Source organism: Cololabis saira, chromosome 23 (assembly GCF_033807715.1).
Source record: "Cololabis saira isolate AMF1-May2022 chromosome 23, fColSai1.1, whole genome shotgun sequence".
NCBI lineage: Eukaryota > Metazoa > Chordata > Actinopteri > Beloniformes > Belonidae > Cololabis > Cololabis saira.
In genome coordinates, this window is record NC_084609.1 from 27,479,964 (window position 1) to 27,506,286 (window position 26,323).

The 26,323-nt window shown below is 45.5% G+C and overlaps 1 protein-coding gene across 1 annotated transcript in view; it reads right to left on the minus strand.

Annotated features, from left to right (window-relative positions):
* LOC133424144 (synapsin-3-like) overlaps nucleotides 1-26,323 on the minus strand; it is a 194,624-nt gene that overhangs the window by 115,398 nt on the left and 52,903 nt on the right. Inside the window, exon 4 of the mRNA XM_061714594.1 lies at nucleotides 16,354-16,445. Coding sequence (XP_061570578.1) covers nucleotides 16,354-16,445 — 92 coding nt within the window. The remainder of the gene's footprint in view (nucleotides 1-16,353; nucleotides 16,446-26,323) is intronic.

Genomic DNA, 26,323 nt, shown 5'->3' on the forward strand with positions numbered 1-26,323 from the left:
TCTGTCAATGGGAGGAAAAGGTTTCAGCTATGCCCCTGGAGAAGCAACTGATCCAATCTGGGAAGGGTGGAAAGGCATTTCCAAACAATGTGGAGAACAAATGTGGAACATCTGACCGTAAGAAAGATTAATTTGAGATGCTTGTCTATCTCCCCAAAAGTGGACCACCCAACAAATTTACCCAGAGGTCTGAAATTGTTCAGGAGAAAAAAAATGCAAGAGCTTCATCTTAAGGCCGACTAGATAATCGGCCGTCGGACTCCATCGGACTCCGTCAGACGCCATTTGGACGCCGTCGGACACCGTCAGGCAGTCGGGCGAGGTCAGTGACTCGAGTCAGATTGGTGTATCCCGTCGGCGTTCATTTTGGCCGATTTGACATGTAGAATCGGCCACTAGCCATCGGCCTCTATGACCAATCTGATTGGTGGAGAGCTAGCCCTTGACTAGTGAATCAGAGTTAACCAGAAATGATGATGGTAATCATACTAGATAAACAGTGATAGCACGGATAGCACAGTCAGAGCTAGTCGTTAACTAAACAATGTTAATTTTAGTACTTGTACCTCTAGTTTAAAGCGACACTACGTAACTTTTCCACCTTAATATAATATTTCCAGAGTCATTGTGATGGAACATCAACTTCCAACAGGTTTAATGACACCTCTGTCATGGTCTGAGGGGTCTGTATCGCCTTCACTGGCACTATGTAACTTTGAGGAGCATGGTAGGAACCCTTCCACACTACTGGTAAAGCACAACCGCTTTTGTCCAAAGGAGCCGCCAAACTCAACAAAAGCTGAAAGTTACGTTGTGCTGCTTTAAGTCCAACTTTTCTTTCTTCTGCCACTGACTGTAACTTTTTTTCTCCTCTTCACTCTTCATATGTTTATTATGTAAAGCAATTGCCTTGCTGCTGAAATGTGCTATACAAATAAACTTTCTTGCCTTTCCTTGCCTAAAAGACCACACCCCTAATAATGGATACATTTGTAGCTTTATGTCATCTTACGTGATGAGGTACAAAAAAGTATAATCATATTTGACTTGTTTTGGGAGCCGGCCCCCTGTGGTCATTTGAGGACCTGCATATTACATCACAGTTGTCAGATTAACAAACCATTTCTGGCCCGTTGGCCTCGATTCACCTCTCCAACAGTTTCACAGCCATTCACCTTGAATCGTGTGTCACATGGGGAATGGTTAAACAATGTACAGAAGACTACTGACCCTCGCTAACACACCCAGGTGGATCAGGGATTTTACACTAAACTTCACCGACTCAAAAGTACTAATGTCCCAACAACACCTATTAAGCCAGAAACTCCCAACCGCTCAGTTAAATGTGAAGAAGCCTGTCAGACGAGAGGCGAAACGTGTACAAAAGCCAAGAAATGAAGTTCAGTGGCATTTACATTCAAACATTTAGGACTTTTAGAAAGATGTACAGTACACTCTATCATAACATCGGTTTGGATTGTGTTTGATTGTATTATATTTTCATTATTAGTATCGTATTTTCAATCCTTCTTGACTTCTATCAGAAGTGAAGACACTGACTGATGACAGCGGGTTCTGTTCAAAACTCTACACTAGAGCGATCCATCATTTCTGGTTGTTCTTTCCTTTTCTTTCTGCGCAACATCCCAGATTAGCACCGCCTGCAGTTATGGGGACGTAGTATTTTTTTGACCGACTCGGGGAGACGGAATCCGACTTTCATTCTGACTGCTTTTCTGCCGACGATCGGCCGTTGCATTGCTATGTCCCGGCCTTTACATCCTACAAGCTTGTTGAGCGCATTGAATGTCAAAGGCCACGACAACACAATTATATATATATTTTTTTTTAAATAACCTTTTCTGTCTAAAAGGAAAATGGAAGAACAACTGAGGTTTGCAAAACTGCATCTAAACAAACCACAGGACTGTCCTGTGGACAGATGGCAGAGAAGTGGAGTTGTTAATGCCCAGCGTTACGTTTGGTGAAAACCGAACACAGCATTTCAGCAGCAACATGTCACATCTACTGTCAAGCACGGTGGTGGAAGAATGATGAGCTGTAGCACAAACATACGGTTGGTTTACAGCCACAAACAGCCGAAAAAGAAGTAGATGTTTTTTCCTTAAATGTGTGGAGCAAAAAATGTACAATTCCTGATATAGGAGGCAACATAGTTTTGTAGATTATTAATTTTTTATAGATAGATATGTTGATTTTATAGTATCCCTTTTAACTTGACGGTGAAGAAAGATAGAATATAAAGTGTGAATAATCATTTAAAGTGAGAGCAACCCAAATAGTTGCTGTCAAGTATAACTGATGTAACTATTTCACAATAAACTGAACACCAGTTCCAGCGGGATGTTTATTATCAGCATTCACTGAGCAGGAAGCTATTCATACTTGGGACAATGTGCTACCATCGGGTATCCAGATCCATTTATCACACAGAATCTCTGACCTTCTAATAGGCTCCAAAGGGATTTCTCAATTGTGGGGAACATTTGCCCTCATAACAGCCCTGTGTTCAGCTCAAAAGCTGGTGAAGGCCTTATCCACCCTCATCGGTCTGTCTCTCATTGATAAGCCTAATCGGGGTAGAACTCTGCGGGAATGCCACAAATGTCAAACACTACATACCAAGGATCAGCTCAGCCCTCGTACACAATGGTGCATTGTGCCACGCTGGCTCTCCGTCAACACGGGGAAATGCACCTCAGAGACAAACGTCTGTGCTTTCCTGTTTACAAGGACACATGCCAGGGCTGCAGTTTATTTACGTGGCCAAACAGAAAAACTGAGGTCTTATTTTTCTTTTACAAGATAAAATAAAACTTGAAAAACAATTGAAAAAAAAGAATAAAATCAGGAAAAAAGGAGTTGGTCTGTTTCTATTTAAAGTCTAAAAATGTTCTACCAAAACCTCAAACTCTTAAAGTAGCTATGATTGATGCCCACCCATCCACCCATCCACCCATCCATCCATCCATCCATCCATCCATCCATCCATCCACCTAACCATCCATCCATCCATAATTTATCCATCATCCATCCATCCATCCATCCATCTGTCTGTCTATCCACCCAACCATCCATCCATCCATCCATCCAACCATCCATCCATCATCCATCCACCCATCCATCCATCATCCATCCATGCATCCACCCAGATCCATCCATCCATCCACCCATCCATCCATCCATCCATCCACCCATCCATCCATCATCCATCCATGCATCCATCCATCCATCCATCATCCATCCATCATCCATCCACCCATCCATCCATCATCCATCCATGCATCCACCCAGATCCATCCATCCATCCACCCATCCATCCATCCATCCATCCACCCATCCATCCATCCATCATCCATCCATGCATCCACCCAGATCCATCCATCCATCCACCCATCCATCCATCCATCCATCCACCCATCCATCCATCCATCCATCCACCCATCCATCCATCATCCATCCAGATCCATCCATCCATCCATCCATCCATCCATCCATCCATCCAGATCCATCCATCCATCCATCCATCCATCCAGATCCATCCATCCATCCATCCCTCCATCCATCCAACAGCAGTGATGCATCACTGCTACTACAGATGGACACCAACTTACTCTACAATAATATCCAAACCTAGAATTGTCTAAAACTGAAACTATTATCCACAAGTACCAATTAAGTTCAGTAAAAAATGCAGAACTTATGAGCAAATTGAATTATAAACGAGCCTTTGGAACAGAGGCTGTTCATGAGTAGAGAACTGACTGTGCTATTAAACATTATAGAGGGCAACATGGAGACAAACAATGCTTGAATAGATGTTGATACAAACTGTCTGCCTGGACTATGGTGGGAGGTCTCTGTACACGCAGTCTAAAGATAGTCTTAGACCTTTACAACTAAAAAAAGTCGGAGGGTCTGCTTGTTCCTCCCACTGGATACAACACATATATTACTGTAGTTTCTTTAGGGAAAAAAACGCCATTCAAAAACTGCTCCATTTTTCTAAAGAGCCTCCAAGTCATTGTTTGATGGAGTGACATAAGGGTGGGTTAAAATACCAGGTTAGGTTTTGGCAGCAAAAAATACTTGGTTATGGTTCGGAAAAGTTCATAGTGCTTTTTCCCTGTTTCAAAGTATTTACCAAATGTTTGAAAGCTCACAACCAGCAGCCGGCTGCAGGGGCCACATTTGGCTCATCGAGGGTCTCGTTGTTTGTTTCCACTCCGACATTAACTCATTTGAAATGTGGTTTCAGTGGCGACATAACAAATGAAGATGAATTCAGTCAAACAGATTCAGTCAGCATGAATTTCTTATCAGGATTATAGATTGGGAAATAGCTTTGTGATTTGTGGTAACTGAACGAAGGTGGCCGTGTTTTCTGTCGGCTTCTAGACCGGCTCACACTGATTATCTGCAAAAATGGTGCTGTGGAGTTCAAGGAAATCCAGACTTGAAAAGCTCTCTTTAGGAAACTTATAGATTATGTCACAAAGGGTTTATCCAGGTCCAATTATACAGGTACAAGATTTATCTTGAAGGTCTAAATCTTGAAAGTAGACTGGGTTTTTAAAGTCCCAAACAGGAACTGGGGGCTGGTTCCACATACTGTATGAGGCGCTGAAGGCCTTCAAATGTATCCTGGATTTAACAGAAACCAGAGAAGGGAAGCTAAGATTGAAGAAATCTGATGCTTCCTGCTAATCCGAATCAAAACTCCTGGTAAACATTTTTCTTTATTTTTATAAACGCGATGAAGGAGGAAGAAAGCAGTTCTAGAAACTTGTTTTATGTGTGATTGAGTGCAAGTTGCAAAAGTTATACAACTCTCCTGGAGGCCTTTCATGGAAGTTATGATTGATAGAGGTCTTTAGGGGATCTTGAATCTGTACGATATGTAATTCTTGTATTTTCAGGGAGGAAAACAAAAACATATTGGAAATCCAAAGCAAGGGTGTAACTTAAAGACATCTACCAGCAAAACAAATAAGTGACCGTGTAGTTGCTTAAGAGTGATTTGGAGATGAGTCCCATGAGAGGCAAGGATAATGAGGACGTAATGAGGAAAGGAGCAGCAAGAGTAATATAGCCCAGAATGACCTTTGACAGGGAGGGAAATGAGCGTTGTAAGGAGTTTGAGTGAATTAGAGGGGCCATTTGTATTGAAGGCTTTAATACAAAAGCAGAGATGGTGGAGCGGACCTCACGTTGGCTGCATGCTTTCATTACTGTCAAAGGAAAGCACCCTCGGGGCTCCTAAAGCCATGGCTGAACTCAGCATGTTTGTGAGCTGGATTTATTTGCTCGGTAACAAGATGAACCTGTCTGAAGTATTAGGTGCTGCTCCAGGCGGTTAGTTCCTTCCCTGATTAAAACGGACTTTCAAGGGGAAGGGGAGTGGGGGGGTTTTGCTTGTGAGAACGGTCTCTGTGTGGTCTCAGCAGTAAATTGTCACCTGAGCTAATAAAATGAGAGTTGTCTTGTGTGCTGAAGCATTTGGGAAAGTAAGTGGAGCTGGTCCTGTCTGGCTGAGACCAGTAGCTTCCAGAGGAGAAAATTAAAAAGGAAAAGAAAAAGAGAAATCAGACGAGGACCTGCTAACGGTATCTGGCAACTTCCCTCCATAGATAAACATCTGTGGGGTTCAGGGTTGAGACTCCGTCTGATCTAAGCTACAATACAAGCAGAATAAGACCGGATTTAAGCATGAATAACAGGACTTTCATATCATCTAAAGCTGCACATGTACAAAAATGTTGACCATGGACGAGATTGGCCCCGACAATTCCAGCCTCACAGGTTTGACCCCGGACCACCTGCTAATGGCAACCCCCCTTTGCTTTTTTGAGTTATTTTCCTCCAGGGTCGAATATGTTTCTCATGGTCTTTTTCATTGTGAGTTTGGATTCAACCTGGCGTCAGTTTAAATCCAAGCCGAGTCGACCTGGCTGGAGGAGCAGGCTGTTCGGACTTCTGCCAGGGTGCCGTCCAACAGTTACTCCAAGTAACAGCTGTCCACCTGTTAGTCCAAGTAGAGGCCATACACTGGTTAGCCCAGGTAGCAGCCGTCCACCAGTTAGCCCAGGTAGCAGCCGTCTGCAGGTTAGCCCAGGTAGCAGCCATCTGCAGGTTAGCCCAGGTAGCAGCCATCTGCAGGTTAGCCCAGGTAGCAGCCATCTGCAGGTTAGCCCAGGTAGCAGCCATCTGCAGGTTAGCCCAGGTAGCAGCCGTCCACTGGTTAGCCCAGGTAGCAGCCGCTACCGATTAGCCCAGGTAGCAGCCGTCTGCAGGTTAGCCCAGGTAGCAGCCATCTGCAGGTTAGCCCAGGTAGCAGCCATCTGCAGGTTAGCCCAGGTAGCAGCCGTCCACTGGTTGGCCCAGGTAGCAGCCGCCACTGGTTAGCCCATGTAGCAGCCGTCCACCGGTTAGTCCATGTAGCAGCCGTCCACCAGTTAGCCCAGGTAGGAGCCATCTGCAGGTTAGTCCAGGTAGCAGCCATCTGCAGGTTAGCCCAGGTAGCAGCCGTCCACCGGTTAGCCCATGTAGCAGCCGTCCACCGGTTGGCCCAGGTAGCAGCCGCCACTGGTTAGCCCAAGTAGCAGCCGTTCACCGGTTAGTCCAGGTAGCAGCTGTCCACCAGTTAGTCCAGGTAGCAGTTGTCCACCGGTTAGCCCAGGTAGCAGTCGTCCACCGGTTAGTCCAGGTAGCAGTCGTCCACCCGTTAGTCCAGGTAGCAGCCGTCTGCAGGTTAGTCCAGGTAGCAGCCGTCCACCGGTTAGCCCAGGTAGCAGCCGTCCACCGGTTAGCCCAGGTAGCAGCCGTCCACCGGTTAGTCCAAGTAGCAGTAGCAGCCGTCCACTGGTTAGTCCAGGTAGCAGCCGTCCACCGGTTAGTCCAGGTAGCAGCCGTCCACCGGTTAGTCCAAGTAGCAGCCGTCCACCGGTTAGTCCAGGTAGCAGCCGTCCACCGGTTAGTCCAGGTAGCAGCCGTCCACCGGTTAGTCCAGGTAGCAGCCGTCCACCGGTTAGTCCAAGTAGCAGCCGTCCACCGGTTAGTCCAAGTAGCAGTAGCAGCCGTCCACCGGTTAGCCCAGGTAGCAGCCGTCCACCGGCTAGTCCAGGTAGCAGCCGTCCACCGGTTAGTCCAGGTAGCAGCCGTCCACCGGCTAGTCCAGGTAGCAGCCGTCCACCGGTTACCCCAGGTAGCAGCCGTCCACCGGTTAGTCCAGGTAGCAGCCGTCCACCGGCTAGTCCAGGTAGCAGCCGTCCACCGGTTACCCCAGGTAGCAGCCGTCCACCGGTTAGCCCAGGTAGGAGCTGTCCACCGGTTAGTCCAGGTAGGAGCCGTCCACCGGTTAGTCCAAGTAACAGCTGTCCACCAGTTAGCCCAGGTACCAGCCATCCAACGGTTAGTCCAAGTAGAAGTCGTCCACTGGTTCAAGTAGCAGCCATCTGCAGGTTAGTCCAGGTAGCAGTCCTCCACCGGTTAGCTCAGGTAGCAGCCGTCCACCGGTTAGTCCAGGTAGCAGTCTTCCACCAGTTAGTCCAGGTAGCAGCCGTCCGCAAGTTAGCCCAGGTAGCAGTCGTCCACTGGTTAGTCCAGGTAGCAGCCGTCCGCAAGTTAGTCCAGGTAGCAGCCGTCCACCGGTTAGTCCAGGTAGCAGCCGTCCTCCGGTTAGTCCAGGTAGCAGCCGTCCACCAGTTAGCCCAGGTAGCAGCCGTCCACCAGTTAGTCCAGGTAGCAGCCGTCCACCAGTTAGCCCAGGTAGCAGCCGTCCACCAGTTAGCCCAGGTAGCAGCCGTCCACCAGTTAGCCCAGGTAGCAGCCGTCCACCAGTTAGCCCAGGTAGCAGCCGTCCACCGGTTAGTCCAGGTAGCAGCCGTCCACCGGTTAGTCCAGGTAGCAGCCGTCCACCGGTTAGTCCAAGTAGCAGTAGCAGCCGTCCACCGGTTAGCCCAGGTAGCAGCCGTCCACCGGCTAGTCCAGGTAGCAGCCGTCCACCGGTTAGTCCAGGTAGCAGCCATCCACCGGCTAGTCCAGGTAGCAGCCGTCCACCGGTTACCCCAGGTAGCAGCCGTCCACCGGTTAGCCCAGGTAGCAGCCGTCCACTGGTTAGTCCAGGTAGCAGCCGTCCACCAGTTAGCCCAAGTAGCTGCCGTCCACCGGTTATCCCAGGTAGCAGCCGTCCACCGGTTAGTCCATGTAGCAGCCATCTGCAGGTTAGCCCATGTAGCAGCCGTCCACCGGTTAGTCCATGTAGCAGCCGTGTACGGTTAGTCCATGTAGCAGCCGCCCACCGGTTAGCCCAGGTAGCAACCGTCCACCGGTTAGCCCAGGTAGCAGCCGTCCACCGGTTAGTCCATGTAGAAGCCTTATGCCTTGGGCAAACTATTATTACAATTAACAGCACTACAAAATGTATACTCCTTAGAATAACAAAAACTATACTCTGTTAAGTCTTTATTCACAGCTCATAAGCCAAGATAGTGTTGAGCACTAAGCAATGACAGCTAGTCATTAACTAAACAATGTTAACTCTAGTTTAAATCCAACTTTTCTTTCCTCTGCCACTGCACTGTAACTTTTTTCTCCTCTTCACTTTTCATATGTTTATTATGTAAAGCAATTGCCTTGCTGCTGAAATGTGCTATACAAATAAACTTGCTTGCCTTTCCTTGCCTAAAAGACCACACCCCTAATAATGGATACATTTCTAGCTTTATGTCATCTTACGTGATGAGGTACAAAAAATTATACTAATATTTGACGTGTTTTGGGAGCCGGCCCCTTGTGGTCATTTGAGGACCTGCATATTACATCACAGTTGTCAGATTAACAGACCATTTGTGGCCCGTTGGCCTCAATTCACCTCTCCAACAGTTTCACAGCCATTCACCTTGAATCGTGTGTCACATGGTGAATGGTTAAACAATGTACAGGTGACTACTGACCCTCGCTAACACGGCCAGGTGGATCAGGGATTTTACGCTAGACTTCAGCGACTCAAAAATACTAATGTCCCAACAACACTTTTTAAGCCAGAAACTTCAAACCACTCAGTTAAAAGTGAAGAAGCCTGTCAGATGAGAGGCCAAACATCTACAAAAGCCAATAAAGGAAGTTCAGTGGCGTTTATATTCAAACATTTAGGAATTTTAGAAAGATGTAGGTCTGAAAATGATCGAAAAGGGCCTCCCCACCCAAGAGGCAGCACCAACAATTGCTTTTCAAACTGCCTTTGCACGCAGTTGGTTAGCGCTACGACCAATCAGAGCAATGAACAAGAAGAAAACAAGTCAACGGGTGAGTCTGTTGTGCAGAAGAGCAAATTAACTTTCGCTATAGCCTGTTGGAAAAACACCAAATACCTCTACCTTGCAAAGGAATGAGTCTTTAACTGTTGAAGCAAAATCTGACTAATAATCAGCTGCAGCCATGTTCGCCGTTAACATCCAGATTACCGCGTCATGCTCTGTTGACATCCTGTTAAACCAGCCTGGAGACTCTTCAAAGACACTGATTTGATTGGATCTCTAAGACTACTGGTTATAGCTAATGACCTCCAATGAATGGCAGCTTGACGTACCTGCAAAGCGCTTCGTCCGGATTCCTAGGTTAATAAACAACCCGGACCAAATTGAAAACTACTTTCAGGATTCCCTTAAAATCTCCACTTTTTAAAATACACATATTACATTTCTTCTGCAGCTGGTACGAGGTTGTAGGACCTAATGGGTTAATAGCAGTCATAATGGTCATTACATTATCGTCAGTGGGGTCCATATGCAGGACTTAATAAAAAGCGCAGTTCCACTAGGCTGAATGAAGTTTTCGTCCGTATTTGTGAGGCTGCCATTGCTCTCGGGGGCACAATAACCTCCACCGCAGCAGCTTTAATTAGGCCTCCTAAGAGCAGTAAAGTGGCCGATGCTCGCCGGGATTGAACTTCAATCTTACATGACAGAAAGAGCTCCACTTTACAATCGTCACGTCATATTTAACGTTTTCATTTACATTTAAAGGATCTCAGAACCGCCGTTAAGTGAGTTCACCAGTAACACCAACAGCTGAAACACCAATGTTTATCACCACTAATTAATCATCTGAAATATTTTATTATTTGAAGCACAGAAAACACTCCATCAGTATGGGAGGAGAGAGAAAGGGAGGGAGAGAGAGACACGTCGGTCAGCGGGCTTCATACTTTGGCTGCTGCCATCCGTTCTGAAGCCAAACCAGTACCCATTCGAGCAGATTGCGGGAGGTTCTGGCACGGACCCCAGAGAAACCAAAGGGCTGACTACAGAAGTTCAGCCTGGAACAACTTTTCCCAACACCGGTTCCTCATCTTGTGGCAGTTCCTCTCAGCTCTCCTCTGCTCTGCAGCACATGCCACGTTGCAATATGTCGACGCCAGGTTTCGACCACGGATATCTGGACAGTTGTTCGGCGGAGACGAGTCCTGACTGGGCCCGTTGACGATACTCTAACTCTGCTCTTTGCCAATAATTAAACATCAATAAGGAAAAAAAACACTTTGAACAGTGATCTGTAAATGTTTTAATCCTCTTATGAACGGACTTAAAGCAACACAAAGGAACTTTTTAGCTCAGAGGGTCTCGGTAAGCGTGGAGGTCAAGCCACTTTTATGAGACTAAGACATTAAGACATTTCTTTTCCTCACCTCTTCCGTCCTTATATTTGCTAAATCTCTAAATCACCTCTGCTACAATGTTGACTGAAGGTCTGTCAACTAATTTCCCTTTACAACCATCGTTGACCCTCGTAATCGACTTGCAGCGCATTAGAGTGATGCGAAAGACAGAAGGCAGCAAGGACTATACGACACTAAAATCTTCCAATAATCCACCCATGGAGAGTTGGCATGATCTCCCTAAAATGGAATAAGCAGGTGAAGATAATGGGTGGGTGGAAGTTATGCTTTGGCATTAGTTAAAAATGCCAGAAACATTTGTTTGCATGCCATCATGGACAATCCCACCCACCCCCTAAATGGTGAACTGATGAGGATGAGGAACCTTCAGCCACAGACTTGTCGCCCCCCGCCAGAGCACCAAGCGTTTTGGGCAGTCATTTGTGGCTGTGGCCATTAGGCTCCACAACCAAGCGTTGCCAACGGACCACCGCAGACAAGGGCGAGGGATCTGAGGACCTGTGTTTTTGCACACTTGCACTTTTTGCACACTACTTGCTCTTGGACATGTACTGGACTTTTATTCTCTTAAACTGTTTTTATTACCAACTAATCTACTCTGCTTTTTAACTTAACTCTTTTTAACTTATTTTAACTCTTCTTAAACTGTTCTGTTGCTGGCTGACAAACCGAATCTCCCTATGGGGACAATAAAGGTTTTCATTCAATTCAATTAATTTAGATCATTCTCTCGAAACTTGAGTGGGAAACATCTCCACAGCTGTTGAATTAAAATGAAGGAGGACATCAACGGACCAGGGTGAAATCTGAAACAGAATTTTATATGATGCACTTCTCCTCTGTCCGTTCTCTTCTACTCCAGCTCTTTTAATGAGGTTGTTGTTGTTGTTGTTGTTATTAACCTGTGTTGTAATTCCTTCTTCTCAGCAGGTGCTCCTGGTCTGATGTTGCCCTCCGCTCCTCTTTCCTTTCCTCTCAAACCCGAAACCGCTTCGAGGCAGATGCCCCCCGAGTCTGGCTCTGCCAGAGTTTTCTCCCTGCTAAAGGGGAGTTCTTCCTTCCCACAGTCGCCTGGTGCTTGCTCAGGACTGGATTGTATCAAAGAAAGGTTTTGAAGCAATCTGTGGATTTCCTTAGGTTGGAAATAATTATTATATTGTTATCTTTATCGGCTTTGTTTTAATTGGACTAATCTGGAAAGAGTTGAATAAGAGTGTGTTCTTGAAGTAACATGAGTCGAGATCTTTCGTGCCATTTCTCAGCACCAAGTATGCCGAGACTTGATCTCTTGATGAGTGTGGGTGAGGAGAACGTACTGTGACGGACAGCTCGGCTTTTGTGCTACTGGAACGGCGGCATTGTTGGGGTCAAGTGACTTGACTCCACCCCCACCTAAAACCACTATTTCTCAACGTAATCTTACAGCAACTAATTTTTTCTAATGCAGACGTGTGAAGAGAGAGAGAGAGAATTTGGATGGTAACTCTGGACATGAAACCGCAGACGTGCTCCAAGGCCTGCGGCTCCGAGGAGCCAGCAGAGGAAAGCCGTCTTACAGACGGAGGTCAGGGGTCGCGTCAGGCAGGAGACACGTGGGAAAGCAGGAGCCCGCTTTGAATAATCCGCAGAAAAAGGCCTGCGCGTGCGGTCCGTGCATTCCGTGCACGATCCCGCACGGACACAAGGAAGGACGCAATCACACAGCTGAATCTGCACTGAGGAAGTTCGTGTTTCGACATTCCTCTGGCTGAAAATGAAACACGCTGCTGTCATTGAATAAATAAGACCTCAACCCCGCACAGGTTTCAAAGGAGTTTCAGTCCATTTCTGTTCTCCGTGGAGAGAAAACATAACAGCCCGAGGAAACAAAGGAACTTTGAGAAATCCGGACTCGTGACTGTCGTGTTTCAGGACCAGGACGCAACATTAGTCATCACCCAGCGAGACGGGTTTCTTCAAACAACCATTGTTCTATTAGTAGACGAGCTCAGAAACGCCGAGAGTGAGTTGAATGATTTGGCAGTGAACGTAGGTGTTGGTGAGCAAGGCAGCAGTCACGCCATCTGGAACCGATTCGGCCTCTGTCATTACAGCAATATCACCCAAACTGTTCAACCTACACAAAAGCTTCAGTGTCAGCCCCCGACAACAGGTTGCACTGTAACACCGGCCCGCATTAATGCTCCTCCACCCCCAATCCTTCTCGCTCCAATTGCACGGCGCGGTCACGCCATTTTCCAGTAACCGTGCGGAGCAGAGCCCAACAATCACAGATTAGCTGATTATTCCTCAAGACGGCTCGAATGAGTGCCGGGGGGTTGCTGACACTGAATAGTACGCACATGCACAAATATTTACGCAACACTGTGTACTGGCATGGGTACAATTATGTCCCTCACCGGGATTTGTCTAATTTAATTTTTAATTTTTTTTTAAAGGGCTTTATTTGAATGCGCTGCTGGGGATTATCCGCAGCACACAGGCCGGAGGACAGGAAACTTTCCATTCTGGGATGCACAGCCATGCAGATGTGGAGCTGACACAACGGGACAACAGGAGGAAGAGTTTGCAGCCAAAACCAAATTACAGTCCACCGTCCAGGACCTGCGATTTTCCAGCCACAGGAAGGCAATAAAGTTACACAGTTACTTTGTCAGTTCCAAGTGCTGACAGCCCCAAACATGGTGGACAGAAATGTTCAAATGTTCTGGAGAAGAAATCTGGACATACATCTGATGTCACGAACCTACAGAAGAGCACAACCTGATGCAGCCCAGCGTATAGAGATTTCTCCAGGATCTCCAAATCTCATTGTGAGACATACATTCACTGGCCTCTTTATCAGGTACACCTGTCCAACTGCTCGTTAATGCACATTTCAAGTCAACCAATCACATGGCAGCAGCTCAATGCATTTAGGCATGTAGCCATGGTCAAGATGATCTGCTGCAGTTCAAACCAGCATCAGAATGGGGAAGAAAGGGGATGGTTGTTGGTGCCAGATGGGCTGGTCTGAGTATTTCAGAAACTGCTGATCTACTGGGATTTTCATGCACAACCATCTCTAGGGTTTACAGAGAACGGTCCCAAAAAGAGAAAATATGCCTTGTTGATGCCAGAGGTCAGAGGAGAAAAGCCGGACTGGTTGGAGCTGATAGAAAGGTAACAATAACTCAATTAACCACTCGTTACAACCAAGGTTTGCAGAAGAGCATCTTAACACGTGGAACCTTGAGGTGGATGGGCTACAGCAGCAGAACCACACCGGGTCACTCCTGTCAGCTAAGAACAGGAAACTGAGGCTACAATTCGCACAGACTCACAAAAACTGGACAACAGAAGAAGGAAAAACGTTGCCTGGTCTGATGAGTCTCCATTTCTGCCGCGACATTCGGATGGTCGGGTCAGAATTTGTCATCAACAACATGAAATCATGGATCCATCCTGCCTTGTATCAATGGTTCAGGCTGGTAGTGGTGGTGTAATGGTGGGGGGGATATCTTCCTGGCACATTTTGGGCCCATTTGTACCAGTTCAACATCGTGTCAACACCACAGCCTACCTGAGTATTGCTGCCGACCATGTCCATCCCTTTATGACTAGTTTACCATCTCCTGATGCTAGTTCCAGCAGGATAACATGTCATAAAGAATCATCTCAGACGGGTTTCTTGAACATAACAATGAGTTCACTAGTCAAATGTCCCCCACAGTCTCCAGATCTCAGTCCAACAGAGCACATTTGGGATGTGGTGGAAGGGAGATTAGCATCATGGATGTGCAGCCGACAAATCTGCAGCAACTACGTGATGCTGTCATGTCAATATGGACCAAATTCTCTGAGGAATGTTTCCAGAACCTTGTTGAATCCATGCCACGAAGGATTGAGGAAATAGAAGAGAAAAGGGGATCCAACCCGGTACTGTACCTAATAAAGTGGCCGTTGAGTGTATAAATGTAATGCAAAGGATAAAAATATGAGTTTATGAAGTTTTTATTCATAATTTTTACAAAGCTGCCCAACGTGTTTGGAACCCGAGTTGAAGAAAACTCACAGAAGGTTAAATACTTTGGCAGTGCAGTTAAAAGGAGGGACCAGGTAAGCAGTTTTCACGTCCGACCGAACTCACGCACTGAACCAGAGAAGAATTAACGAGGAGCTGATGCCGTCACCCTCCAACTCTGAGAGGGAAGATGATCCTAGTCCGCTGCAGCTTTTATAGCTGAAAGATTTACAGGAGGTGTCTTTAACTGCTGAAGTAGCAAGGGTGCGTTGCATTTACCTTGAAAGTCGGATGTTGGAAACGGTACACAAGTTGCACCGAGTTGACCTCGGTCACATTGAAAAACTGGAGAATGAACTTTTTTTTCAAACTTGGAATGAGCTGTCATCCGTTGCCACACAAGAGAACGGTTCCCAGTATTTAGCTCATATAAACCACATAACAGTGGAGATTTACATCTGTGTCTTATTTAATGTGACTAAAATGAGACAGAACTGTCACTAACAGTGAAATTAGCTGAGCGTTTACTTTATTAAGATAGAAGCCATGCTGGATTCTGAAGTCATGTAATGTGAAGCTTTTGACTTTAAGAGCCTTTGGGGGGCATTTCAGTTCAAACTTCCAACTAGGAACTAAGAAATAGAGCGCAGCATTACAAACTTGACCTGACAGAAACAGCTAGTCCCCCTCACCTCGCCCAACTGGAGCCCAGGTACAAGACTCTGGGGGGGACTGTAGTTGAAGTCCCGCCTGCTGCTGTGTCAGATGTAAGCTGTATAATAATTTATAATAATTGAGGTTTTACCTTAAAAACTCATTTTGAAAAACTTCAGTACTAGAAAAATGGGAATACTGTGTAAGACGGAAAACAAAAATGGAATGCAAGTCATCTAAACCCGTATTTTGTCCACAAAATAACAAAAAACATATCAGATTTGTAAAAGTGAACAGTTTTACCCTTGAAACAAAAATGTAAACTCAGTTTGAATTTGATATCTCAAATAGTTTGGGCCATTCAGCACCACTTGGACTGGTGATATATATATAAAAAAAAACTCCATGAGGAAGATTTTGAAACTAATTTGGATAACTGGCTATAGCTCAGCGATATGATTGCGTATAAAAAGAGTATCTTAGAATCTTAAAGAGCCAGAAAAAAGAGTCCAGAGATGCCAATCTGGGATAAATCAGTCAAACAATTTCAAAATGATTTTGAAGAAATCCAGGGGCTGATAGGGTCCCACAGGCGTCACTTCATTAAAAACAGACAAGAAAAACACGGATGGCTTCATAACACCTCAAGGGTTCACATGCACTAATCGATTTATCTTATGCACAGCCTTCGTTTATCTATTTATTTTAGTGGTCAGCAAATGAGACGACTGTTCAAATCTCAACTCCTGATTGTGTACGATGCATCTTACAACATTTTACAAGATGGAGTAACAGTGATTGTGATAGCTGGAGCTACCGGTGGACGAGGATGTAACGCTCTGAAACAAACATTTTGGGGTTTTCCACTCGTATCAATCACATTTCAGTCTTTACTGATGTGAGTCCATGTTTTGATAGAGCCATGCTCAACACCGCAAAGAGGACATAATGGACACCTCTGACTCAAAAGACAGGAGCTTATCCCCGAGCGTCTCACCTGACCACTTTGCTGCCGTTTTTGTTGACCTGCATGTCCACCATACACCCCGAGTTGACGTAGGAGGCCAGGTTGACGTCTGAGAACTCCGCCTGGTAGATACAAGAGCAAAAAGACTCATTTAGATGGTTCCTTTTTGTTTTACAACAACATACAGTATGAGGTCAAAGTTGAGGAGAGAAGGTTTACTGATTTAGTGTTATAACTTTTTTTCCTGACAGAAATAAAGTTATGAAAAACACATTTATGTGCAAAAGTTGAAAACTTGACATAACTTTTTTCACCATGCCATTATTTATCTAGCAAATAAAAGCCAAAAATAAACATGGGCAACTCTAAGTACCCCTTTCCATAGGTTTTAAGAGCTGCAGGCTGGTGCATCAGCCCTGATGAATTGATCATCAGCAGGTGCACAGACCTCTGAAAAAGTAGATACTGGATGTCTGGAACATTCAGATGTGTATTAACACAAGGCCAAAAGGAAAAGACATAAGCATTGGTCTTAGAGAAGCAAATGGATTCACATCAATCTACAAATGGTTGTGAAATGACTTCTATGCAATTTGGAGTTTTAGGTTTTACACTGAGAAACATTAGTATGAGGTCAAAATAAACAAAATAAGAAAAAAACAACATCATGGGGGTAGCTAGTATTGACTAGCACACAAAATAACCTGAAGTTGTTGTGGGCATTTTATAGATACAGAAGAGTATTAGGGCCAGGCAGGAGAAAAAATATTTGAGAAGGGAAGATTTTTTTTATTGTGCACTTCGAGAAAAAAGTCGAAACGTCAAGAAAAAAGTCGAAATGTCGAGATGAATATTGAAATACAATTTCAAGAATAAAGTCGAAATTTCTAGAATAAAGTCGAAATTTCGTGAATAAAGTCGAAATTGCGCCTTTTTTCTCAACATTTCAACTTTATTCACGAAATGTTTACTTTTTTCTCGACATTTCAACTTTTTTCTCGACATTTCTATGGTTTTCTCGAAGTGCATTATGAAAAAAGAAATCTCCTGCCTGGCCCTAATACTCTTCCATATATAGAAGCATTCTCACCTGATAATAATCATTTTATCAAGGACTGATGATTAGCAGAACATAGCTGCAACTTGCTCTCTTAAATCCCACAGAAACTGTTTAGGGTACTTGGTATGGCCCACAATTTATTTTTTTGTTCTTTGGCTTCAGTTTTTTTTTTCATTATTTAATTAATTTCGTGTTGAGGATAAAGGAAGTTGATGATGAAGTTATATCTTGTTGTTTGTGATTGTATTTGCCAACTGGACCCAAACAGTCAGCTGATTTTTATTATGCTTTCACAAACACACACACAAACACACAAGGGAGTATATGACATGCACAACTGTCTAAAGGGAAAGAAAATGTCGTTCTTGTTTAATTTGTTTGATTTCTGAAAGTCACGCAAAGCAGTTTCCACAAGTTTAATTTGACATTTTCTTCCCTGAGAGTAAACATCTTGACAGGAATAATGTCTAGTAACACAAATACAGTACTACAAACAGTTCTTTCATTGCTTCTGCACGGAGGAGAGTAAAAGACAAGCGATGGAGGGACTGAGCGAGCTGGTCAGAGAAGCCAAATTGAGTTATCTCCAGTCTGTGGCCTCCAGGACAGAGAGCGCCTTGTGAGCGGCTGTAGCCTGGCTACCAGATGCCTCAGTCAAACTCCCAGAGATACTCAAAAGAGGGGACTTCTGGGAATGAATGCTCTGGATTACGAGTGAAAAACATCAGGGCCATATTCTAGAAATCTCCTGACGTTACAGCTATGTTTTGTTTTGTTTTGTGAGCTAAAAAGGTTTTGTACGAGAGAGAAAATCACTAGTCCAGAGCATACCGTTGAACACCAATACCATGAAGACCACAGGCCTCCAAGTTTCCAGCAGTCACCATAGCCGAGCTTGTCTGGAGACCACAGCCTCTTAGCGCTAATGTGATGTCTGTGTACAAGTCCCAACACAAGTCACACTGCTTGTGATATTTTATTTTGAAAACTGACCAAATTCTAACAATAATGTTAGAATGTAAAGACATTCTGGATCCAAATGTTCTGCCCATCATCAGAAAGCTCGGCCTAAGGCCCCGTTTACACGTAGCAAAAACGGTGGCGTTTTCATGCGTTTTGGCCGTTCCTTTCACACGAAAACAAAGCTCAAAGTCACCAAAAACCATCATGTCTGAAAACTCCGGTCAAAGTGGAGATTTGCAAAAACTCCGTCTTCACGTTTGCTTGTAAACAGAGGGAAACGGACATTTAGGCTTCAGAACGTCACATTATGCGACAGAAACTTCACCAGCGTCACCAGGTCATGTGTGCGACCTGTGTTTACAATTTGTTTGGCCACGTGTCATTTGTTGATGTTTTTTTCCAGGATTCTGATTGGCTAGCATGACTTTATGCTTCTCGTTACACTGCCCCCTGTAGGTTCGGCATGCTTATAGCACCTTAACAGCGTATTTATGCGGGTTCGTGTAAATGATGGTATTTTTAAAAACGTAGAGGGGGAAATATCCGTTTTTGTAAATACCCGGCTATGTGTAAACGTGGCCTAAGTCACAGGTCACGGGTCCTCCAACAGGATAACGACCCAAACACCCAAGAATGGCAGAGAACAAAGCATCTGACTTTCCTGAAGTGGCCTTTGTGAGTTTAAACATTAAGACTAAGATTACAGCAGGTTCTGGGAAAGTACCAAGGTAACAACATCGGACAGACGTCTAACGTGGCCTTGTAGATGTGAAACTCATCTCCTTACAGGCTGGAGCCTGAAACTGATACCGCCCAATTCTCTGTTAGGTGATGAAGACCCACAAGTGATTAGAAAGAATAGCATCATATTTAAATTCTTTTAAGTCACTGCCTTCTGTGAGCACTGATCCAAATCCTACTGAACATCTGTGGAAAAAGCTCAAACGTGCAGTTGGGACGAGAAGAATCCCGTCAAACCTGGGAGAGCTGGAGCAGTGTGGTCATGAGTGGACCGAGACACGTGTCCACAGGTGAAGAAGTCTCACTGAGCGTTACAGAAATCACACGACTGCAGTGATTCCCTCATTAAGCTGTGCAACAAAACAGGAAGTTGAAATTCCCATAATCCTTCAACAGGCCAGTTTCAAAAGGTTGTATTTTTATTCTTCTAAACAGTTCAAAAGCAAATTATTATTCATTATATCAGTCACCCATGTGGGTTTTGCTTTCTTTAAGGAAAGGATACTAACAAATATGTCGACGTGTGTCCATGGTCACAGGACCTGGGTACCGCGCCGTCTCCACGAACTCCTTAGTGCACTAAAGTACTCAAGAGCCGAGTATGAGGCAGTCTGAAAGCTTGGGCAAAAGTAGGCCACGCAACAGAAAGGTAATCCTAAACACGTCAGCAAATCTACTACAGACTGGGAGAAAAGGAAAAAATTATCCAGTTAAAAGTCCAGGTTTCAGCGTCACTGAAACGCCGTGGCAGGAAGTGAGAGTCACTCAGGAAACACCCACCAACCTCATCGGGCTGAAGCAAGGCATGCGGGCGATGAACACGCACAGCTTGACAGCTCCGTGGATCATCTTTGCAGCTCGGTTGTTCTTCCCGGGATCTCCTGGAGTCCCTCTTCCAGCTTGGATGTCACAGCTATAGCTCCCACTGACATCACCGTTACCCTCACCTCTCACATCTGTTCTATCTCTTCTTTCAATCCATGGTGTTTCTCCAACTTCTCGTCTTCTGTCTTGATGTTTCTCCTGGAGTTTGTCGACCTCTGCAACGTCTGCTTGGTGAGCCATCACCAGTTTAGTCATCTGGATTTGGAAACCCCACAAGATGTGTGTCCCTTCACTCTCTTATGGGGGTATCCAGCTCATTCATACAGATGTTCTTGTATACTACTCCAACGACCCCCCCCCCCAGTCTGGGGGTCTGGTCTGAAGCAGTAGACCCTTATAGATCTTCTATCACTCTGGAGCTCAGGTCTCTGTTCTTGTGAATCTATCAGGCCGGTCTTTTCCACTAGTAGGAATTCTAAGGTGATATAAACTTAGTTTGGTAGATTATTTCTTTGTTGTAGCAATGCTTCTACAGGGTTCCAACTCTTTCCCTGAAATTATTTTCCAGGACTTTTCCAGGACATTTTAATCCAACACTTTAATTAAGGGTGCTTCTCTTCCCTGTGGTCTCTCTGAGTATCTCACTCTGTTGTAACTACTTTTATTGGAAATTAATGAGGTTAAGTCGACATGAAATGTCATTAATCTATCTAAGAGAGGGACTTGTGGCCGTGGGAGAAAAAAACCTCACATCGCGGACCAATACTAACTACGCTTTTCAACTTTCAGTCGCTAGTTTTGTCCCTAAGCATTTCTACCTTAACGGCGTCTGAAAATTTGCTAAATCTAGCTACAGTCAACCGGAAGCTCTGGGCTCTAAGCAGAAGAGGCGACCTGATTGGCTGGTAGCGTCACATGGGGCGCTGTGCCAGCTAGAAGCAGAGAAGCGCTGAGCCTTCTCCTCCATGACGCAGCCTGAATGTTGCCCTGATCAGGTGACAACAGATGTACATACGCAGAACCTTTAACCATTTACATTCGCTAAGAAGGCAGGGGAGGATCATTTTCCAGGACATTTTACCTTTTTTTCCTCATTTTCCATGTTTTCCAGGACGCGTGGGAACCCTGTTCTTGGCAGTGAATCTTATACCGTTGGAAAGCCTGTTTATTTCCCTTTTAAACGGTGCCACAGCAGTGTGACCAGGCTGGAGACCAACATGAGGAGGAGGTGCCCGGCTGCTGTGGCCCTGTACGCTTTTTCCACACGCTACTGAGGCTCCTGTCTGTCAAATGGATGAATACGTGTTGTTTCTTCAAACTTCAATCATCCAATCCACCAAACAGCTCTTTCTGCGCCCTCCTGATCCACTGATACTGCAGCGCTCTCCTCAGGAGCCGGCAGCAGAGCTGACAGTCTGCAGGCCGTTTGGTTGGTTGGTGGAGTCTCACGGAGAAAAGGGCGATGGAAGGGAGTTGTTGGTACGTGTTGACCACAAAGCCACGAAAAAATGTTGTACCGTGGTGCAGATTTTCCCAGGAGTTGCAGAGTAGTGGAGCTGTGTGCACGGCGGACAGAACTGACCTCCAACACAACACTCAGAATTAAGAGACAGAACAAACACGCTGCAGAGAAACAAAACCGCCAGACCACGTAAACCGCAGGATATCTGGCACCTGCACCTTCTTCTCTGTTGCAGCTCGCCCCCCTCTGCTCATTCAGAACTGAAACCAGAACTTTCTGCTGACACGGAGAAAGATACTTCATGCATCCCAGTCCATAACTAAAAAAAAACTGTTTATGGAGCTCCGGAGAGCTGTAACGGTTGATTGGCGCCACAAGTGCGGAAAAGACGGGAGGGGGTCCCGGCAGAGCTCTGCTAGTCCTCTTTCAGCTTTAGCACAGTTACTTTTGGTAGAAACACCTGTACTGATTATGTTTCAAGAAGAATTTGATTGCAATTTGTGTAATTTAATATCAATTATGTCACCATATGCTTAGCCAGTCAAGCTAAAATACGTAGCTGTGACGTGTTCCAGGTTTGCTCCGCACGAGTACGAGTGGAAAAGAGGCTTCAAAACCCACCCTTCAGAAAACCCATGGGTACGTCACAGAGGGTTTTGTTCAGTTCTTCTTACAGTCGAAGCGTATCTGAAAGTCCCATGGAAGGATCAATTTTTTGTCTCAAGTGACGACCAACTGAAAAACTTTGAGATAAAAGACTCCTGTCCATTTGTCTGGGACATGTCAGACAAAGAGCAGAACTGACTAATTTAATGTGGTCTATCCGAATGCTTCAAAAAATGCTAAAGTGGGCCCGAAACACAAACCAGCAGCTCCTCTTACATGATTAACAGAACCATGTTGAGTCTGAACAACCCAGAGCATTCAATTAAATAACAACATCATTTCTGTTCCATGTATCAATAATGCAAAAAATGACCACAATCCATTAGAGCACTCTTTCAGGAATGCAGCAAATTTCAAAAAAGAGATATAAGGAAAGGAACGACAACAAAATCAAGGAAATGCTGTCCGACTGGGCCGATAAGATAAGATTCATGCCACTAATCCAGTCATATGAATTGAAATAGTTGAATGTGCTGTGACAGAGGAGTTTAACACACTGAAGTCAAATAAAATAGAATAATAAAGACATCAATGTGCATCATGGTGGTGGTAGCGGGGGACGAGACAGTTCTCCGTGGAGCGACAGCTGTTGAGAGCAGCTGCTGCAGGAACAGGTGCTGAACCCCGCGGCCCTCGCTCTGGAAGTGGGTCAGCACGTCCAGGCTGCTGAAGCTACAGGTAGTTCCTCATCATCAGACTCTGTCTCAGTCTCTCAGCAGGGAAGGAATCTGGACACACTCTGATATGTTCTGATCCTGCAGGTCTGGAACCGGTTTAGGAATCAGACGCAGGAATGAAGACCCGGGAGACGGCAGCAGCCGAGGCTTCTGATGTTCTGAGGAATTTTGTTTACCACAAATGAGGCACGTTCCCAAGCATTGGTCCAACGGTATCATATGGTCGGTCTTGATGGACACATCTCTTATAACTCTTAAATAAATGGGTTTGGCCCCTGAAAGCAGGATATTTGTCCGTGGTTCAAATTTACAGGCTACTATGTCATCACAAACAGTTTCTCCATCTTCATCTTCACCCAGTTCCACATCTCGGTACATTTTTTGCACATCAGAAGTGGATTACACAAAACTGAAGCGCCGACTTCCGAGGAGGTACCATGCCGAAACGGGAGGGTGGGGAAGAGTTGAGCTTCTGACTCCACCCCTTTAAACCAGCTGCTACAAAAATGGTGGAAAGGAGAGCGATTTTATAGCATCAAGAACGTCATAGATACGCCAGGTTACTGGAGAGGAGAATACGGCCGATAGTTGAACCTCAGATTCAGGAGGAACAATGCGGTTTTCGTCCCGGCCGTGGAACACTGGACCAGCTCTACACCCTCCGCAGGGTGCTCGAGGGTTCATGGGAATTTGCCCAACCAGTCTACATGTGTTTTGTGGATCTGGAGAAGGCATTTGACCGTGTCCCTCGTGCCATTCTGTGGGGGGTGCTGAGTGAGTATGGGGTCCGGGGCCCTCTACTAAGGGCTGTCCGGTCTCTGTATGATCGAAGCAGGAGTCTGGTTCTCATTGCCGGCAGTAAGTCAGACTTGTTCCCGGTGCATGTTGGACTCCGGCAGGGCTGCCCTTTGTCACCGGTCCTGTTCATAATTTTTATGGACAGGATTTCTAGGCGCAGCCAGGGGCAGGAGGGGATCCGGTTTGGATTTCATCTCTGCTTTTTGCGGATGATGTTGTCCTGTTGGCTTCATCGGACCGGGACCTTCAGCATGTGCTGGGGCGGTTTGAGGCCGAGTGCGTCGCGGCAGGGATGAGAATCAGCACCTCCAAGACCGAGGCCATGGTTCTCCACCAGGAAAGGGTGGCATGCCTTCTCCGGGTGGGTGGAGAAGTCCTGCCTCAGGTGGAGGAGTTCAAGTATCTCGGGGTCTTGTTCCCGAGTGAGGGAACGATGGAGCGTGAGATTGACAGAGGGATCGGTGCAGCTTCCGCAGTTATGCGGTCGATGTACTGGACCGTCGTGGTGAAGAAGGAGCTGAGTCGAAAGGCGAAGCTCTCGATTTACCGGTCAATCTACGCACCTACTCTCACCTATGGTCATGAACTTTGGGTAGTGACCGAAAGGACGAGATCGCGGATACAAGCGGCCGAGATGAGTTTCCTCCGCAGGGTGGCTGGACGCTCCCTTAGAGATAGGGTGAGGAGTTCGGTCACCCGGGAGGAGCTCGGAGTCAAGCCGCTGCTCCTTCACATTGAGAGGAGTCAGCTGAGGTGGCTAGGGCATCTGTATCGGATCCTCCTGGACGCCTCCCTAGGGAGGTGTTCCAGGCATGTCCCTCCTCCCTAGGGAGGTGTTCCAGGCATGTCCCTCCTCCTCCCTAGGGAGGTGTTCCAGGCATGTCCCTCCGGGAGGAGACCCCGGGGGAAGACCCAGGACACGCTGGAGAGACTATGTCTCTCGGCTGGCCTGGGAACGCCTCCGACTCCCCTCGGAAGAGTTGGAGGAAGTTTCTGGGGTGAGGGAAGTCTGGGCATCCCTGCTGAGGCTGCTGCCCCCGCGACCCGGGAACGGATAAGCGGAAGAAAATGGATGGATGGATGGAAGAACGTCACAAAAATGTTCAAGTTTTCCTCAAAAGAGAAGAAATTGCTGAACGCCTCAAAGCTCTCTAGAGATGGTTTAATTAACACTAATAGTATGTTGTTAAGAGCCTGTGTCAAGGTCGGGCAGCAATATTGCCAGAATCTCTTTGCACCAGGAGGGTTGTGTCACATGAAAGCATGACACCTGACATCTTTGTGAATAAACACAAACTGGCTCTAAAAACTGCTGCGTGTAACAACTAAATTCATCTGAAAACCAGAGGAAACAGTTCTGCTGCTGAAGTCACATGACTGCACAGAAAGACATCAGTATTGTTTCCTTTAGCAGTCATTCTAAGATTATTTTTCCCTTTCCGATCAACTCCCATGAGATCAAGCAGAAATCCTCTGAAGGATGTTTTTTCATTCGGAGTGAAACTCTCCACACATGCTCAGCACATGCCTGATCGCACATGGCACCCAGCTAATCAAAGAAACAAGTTTCTGACTGGAGGGTTGATGGATTAAACCCTGGACTGCCTTGATAAATAAATAATTACATGTTAGAGCAAGAACCTCTTTGTAGCTGGTTTGTGTCTTTGTGACGTGCTTGTCAGGATTGTAAAACTTTGTGAAGCCTCTCTTCTGACGGCAGGGATGGTCGGGATCACAGCTGCATCTACGCTCTGATAGCAAGACACATCAAATAATGTAAATCATTAAAGATGGTCCAATCACAGAGGGTGTGTCACCTTCCATGGAGCTGGATATTTCCTTTAAGAGTTGGTAGAAGGGAACGCTACGTAAGAGTATCAGGGCCGTGCAGGAGAAAAAATATTTGAGAGGGGAAGATTTTTTTTTATTGTGCACTTCGAGAAAAAAGTCAAAATGTTGAGAAAAAAAAAGTCGAAATGTCGAGATTAATGTTGAAATACAATTTCGAGAAAAAAGTCGAAATGTTGAGAATAAAGTGGAAATACAATTTCCAGAAAAAAGTAAAAATGTCGAGAATGTTGAAATACAATTTCAAGAATAAAGTCGAAAGTTTGCCTTTTTTCTCAACATTTCAACTTTATTCACGAAATTTTTACTTTTTTCTCGACATTTCGACTTTTTTCTCAACATTGACTTTTTTCTCGAAATTATACTTCAACATCAATCTCGACATTTCATCAGTTTCTCGACATTTCGACTTTTTTCTCGAAGGGCTTAATGAAAAAAAAATCTTCCTCTTCAAAAATATTATTTTTATTTTTCTCCTGCCTGGCCCTAATACTCTTCCCTATTAAAGGTTTGTGATAAAAGGTTTGTGAATTCAGAAGTCAAGAACACTGTTTAAGTTTCCAATGCAGAAGACGACGTAGGATGATGAAGAACAAAACCCAGTCATCAGCTGTCACTGCATGTGGAGCTGGGCTCAAACAGGGGAGAGGTTCAAATAAAAAGGGAATAAACAGGATTAGAAATTCTGTGAAGCACAAAAACGGTTGAGCGATAAGGAGCACAACAAACGGACTGGCAAGTTGAGCAGTAGTGGCGGGAAACTCGTTTCGCTTTACTGACTCAAATTTAAATGAGTCAGTCACCTGGCGTGGGCCACACAGGCTCCACCCTCTCCCAGTTTACCACAGATTCATTTGATTCATACGCTAAAACCACTGATTTGAAACCGGAAAATTATCCATTTCATTGACAGAAAATGAAAGATCAACGTTTTTAATTTTTTCATTTACCATGATAAAT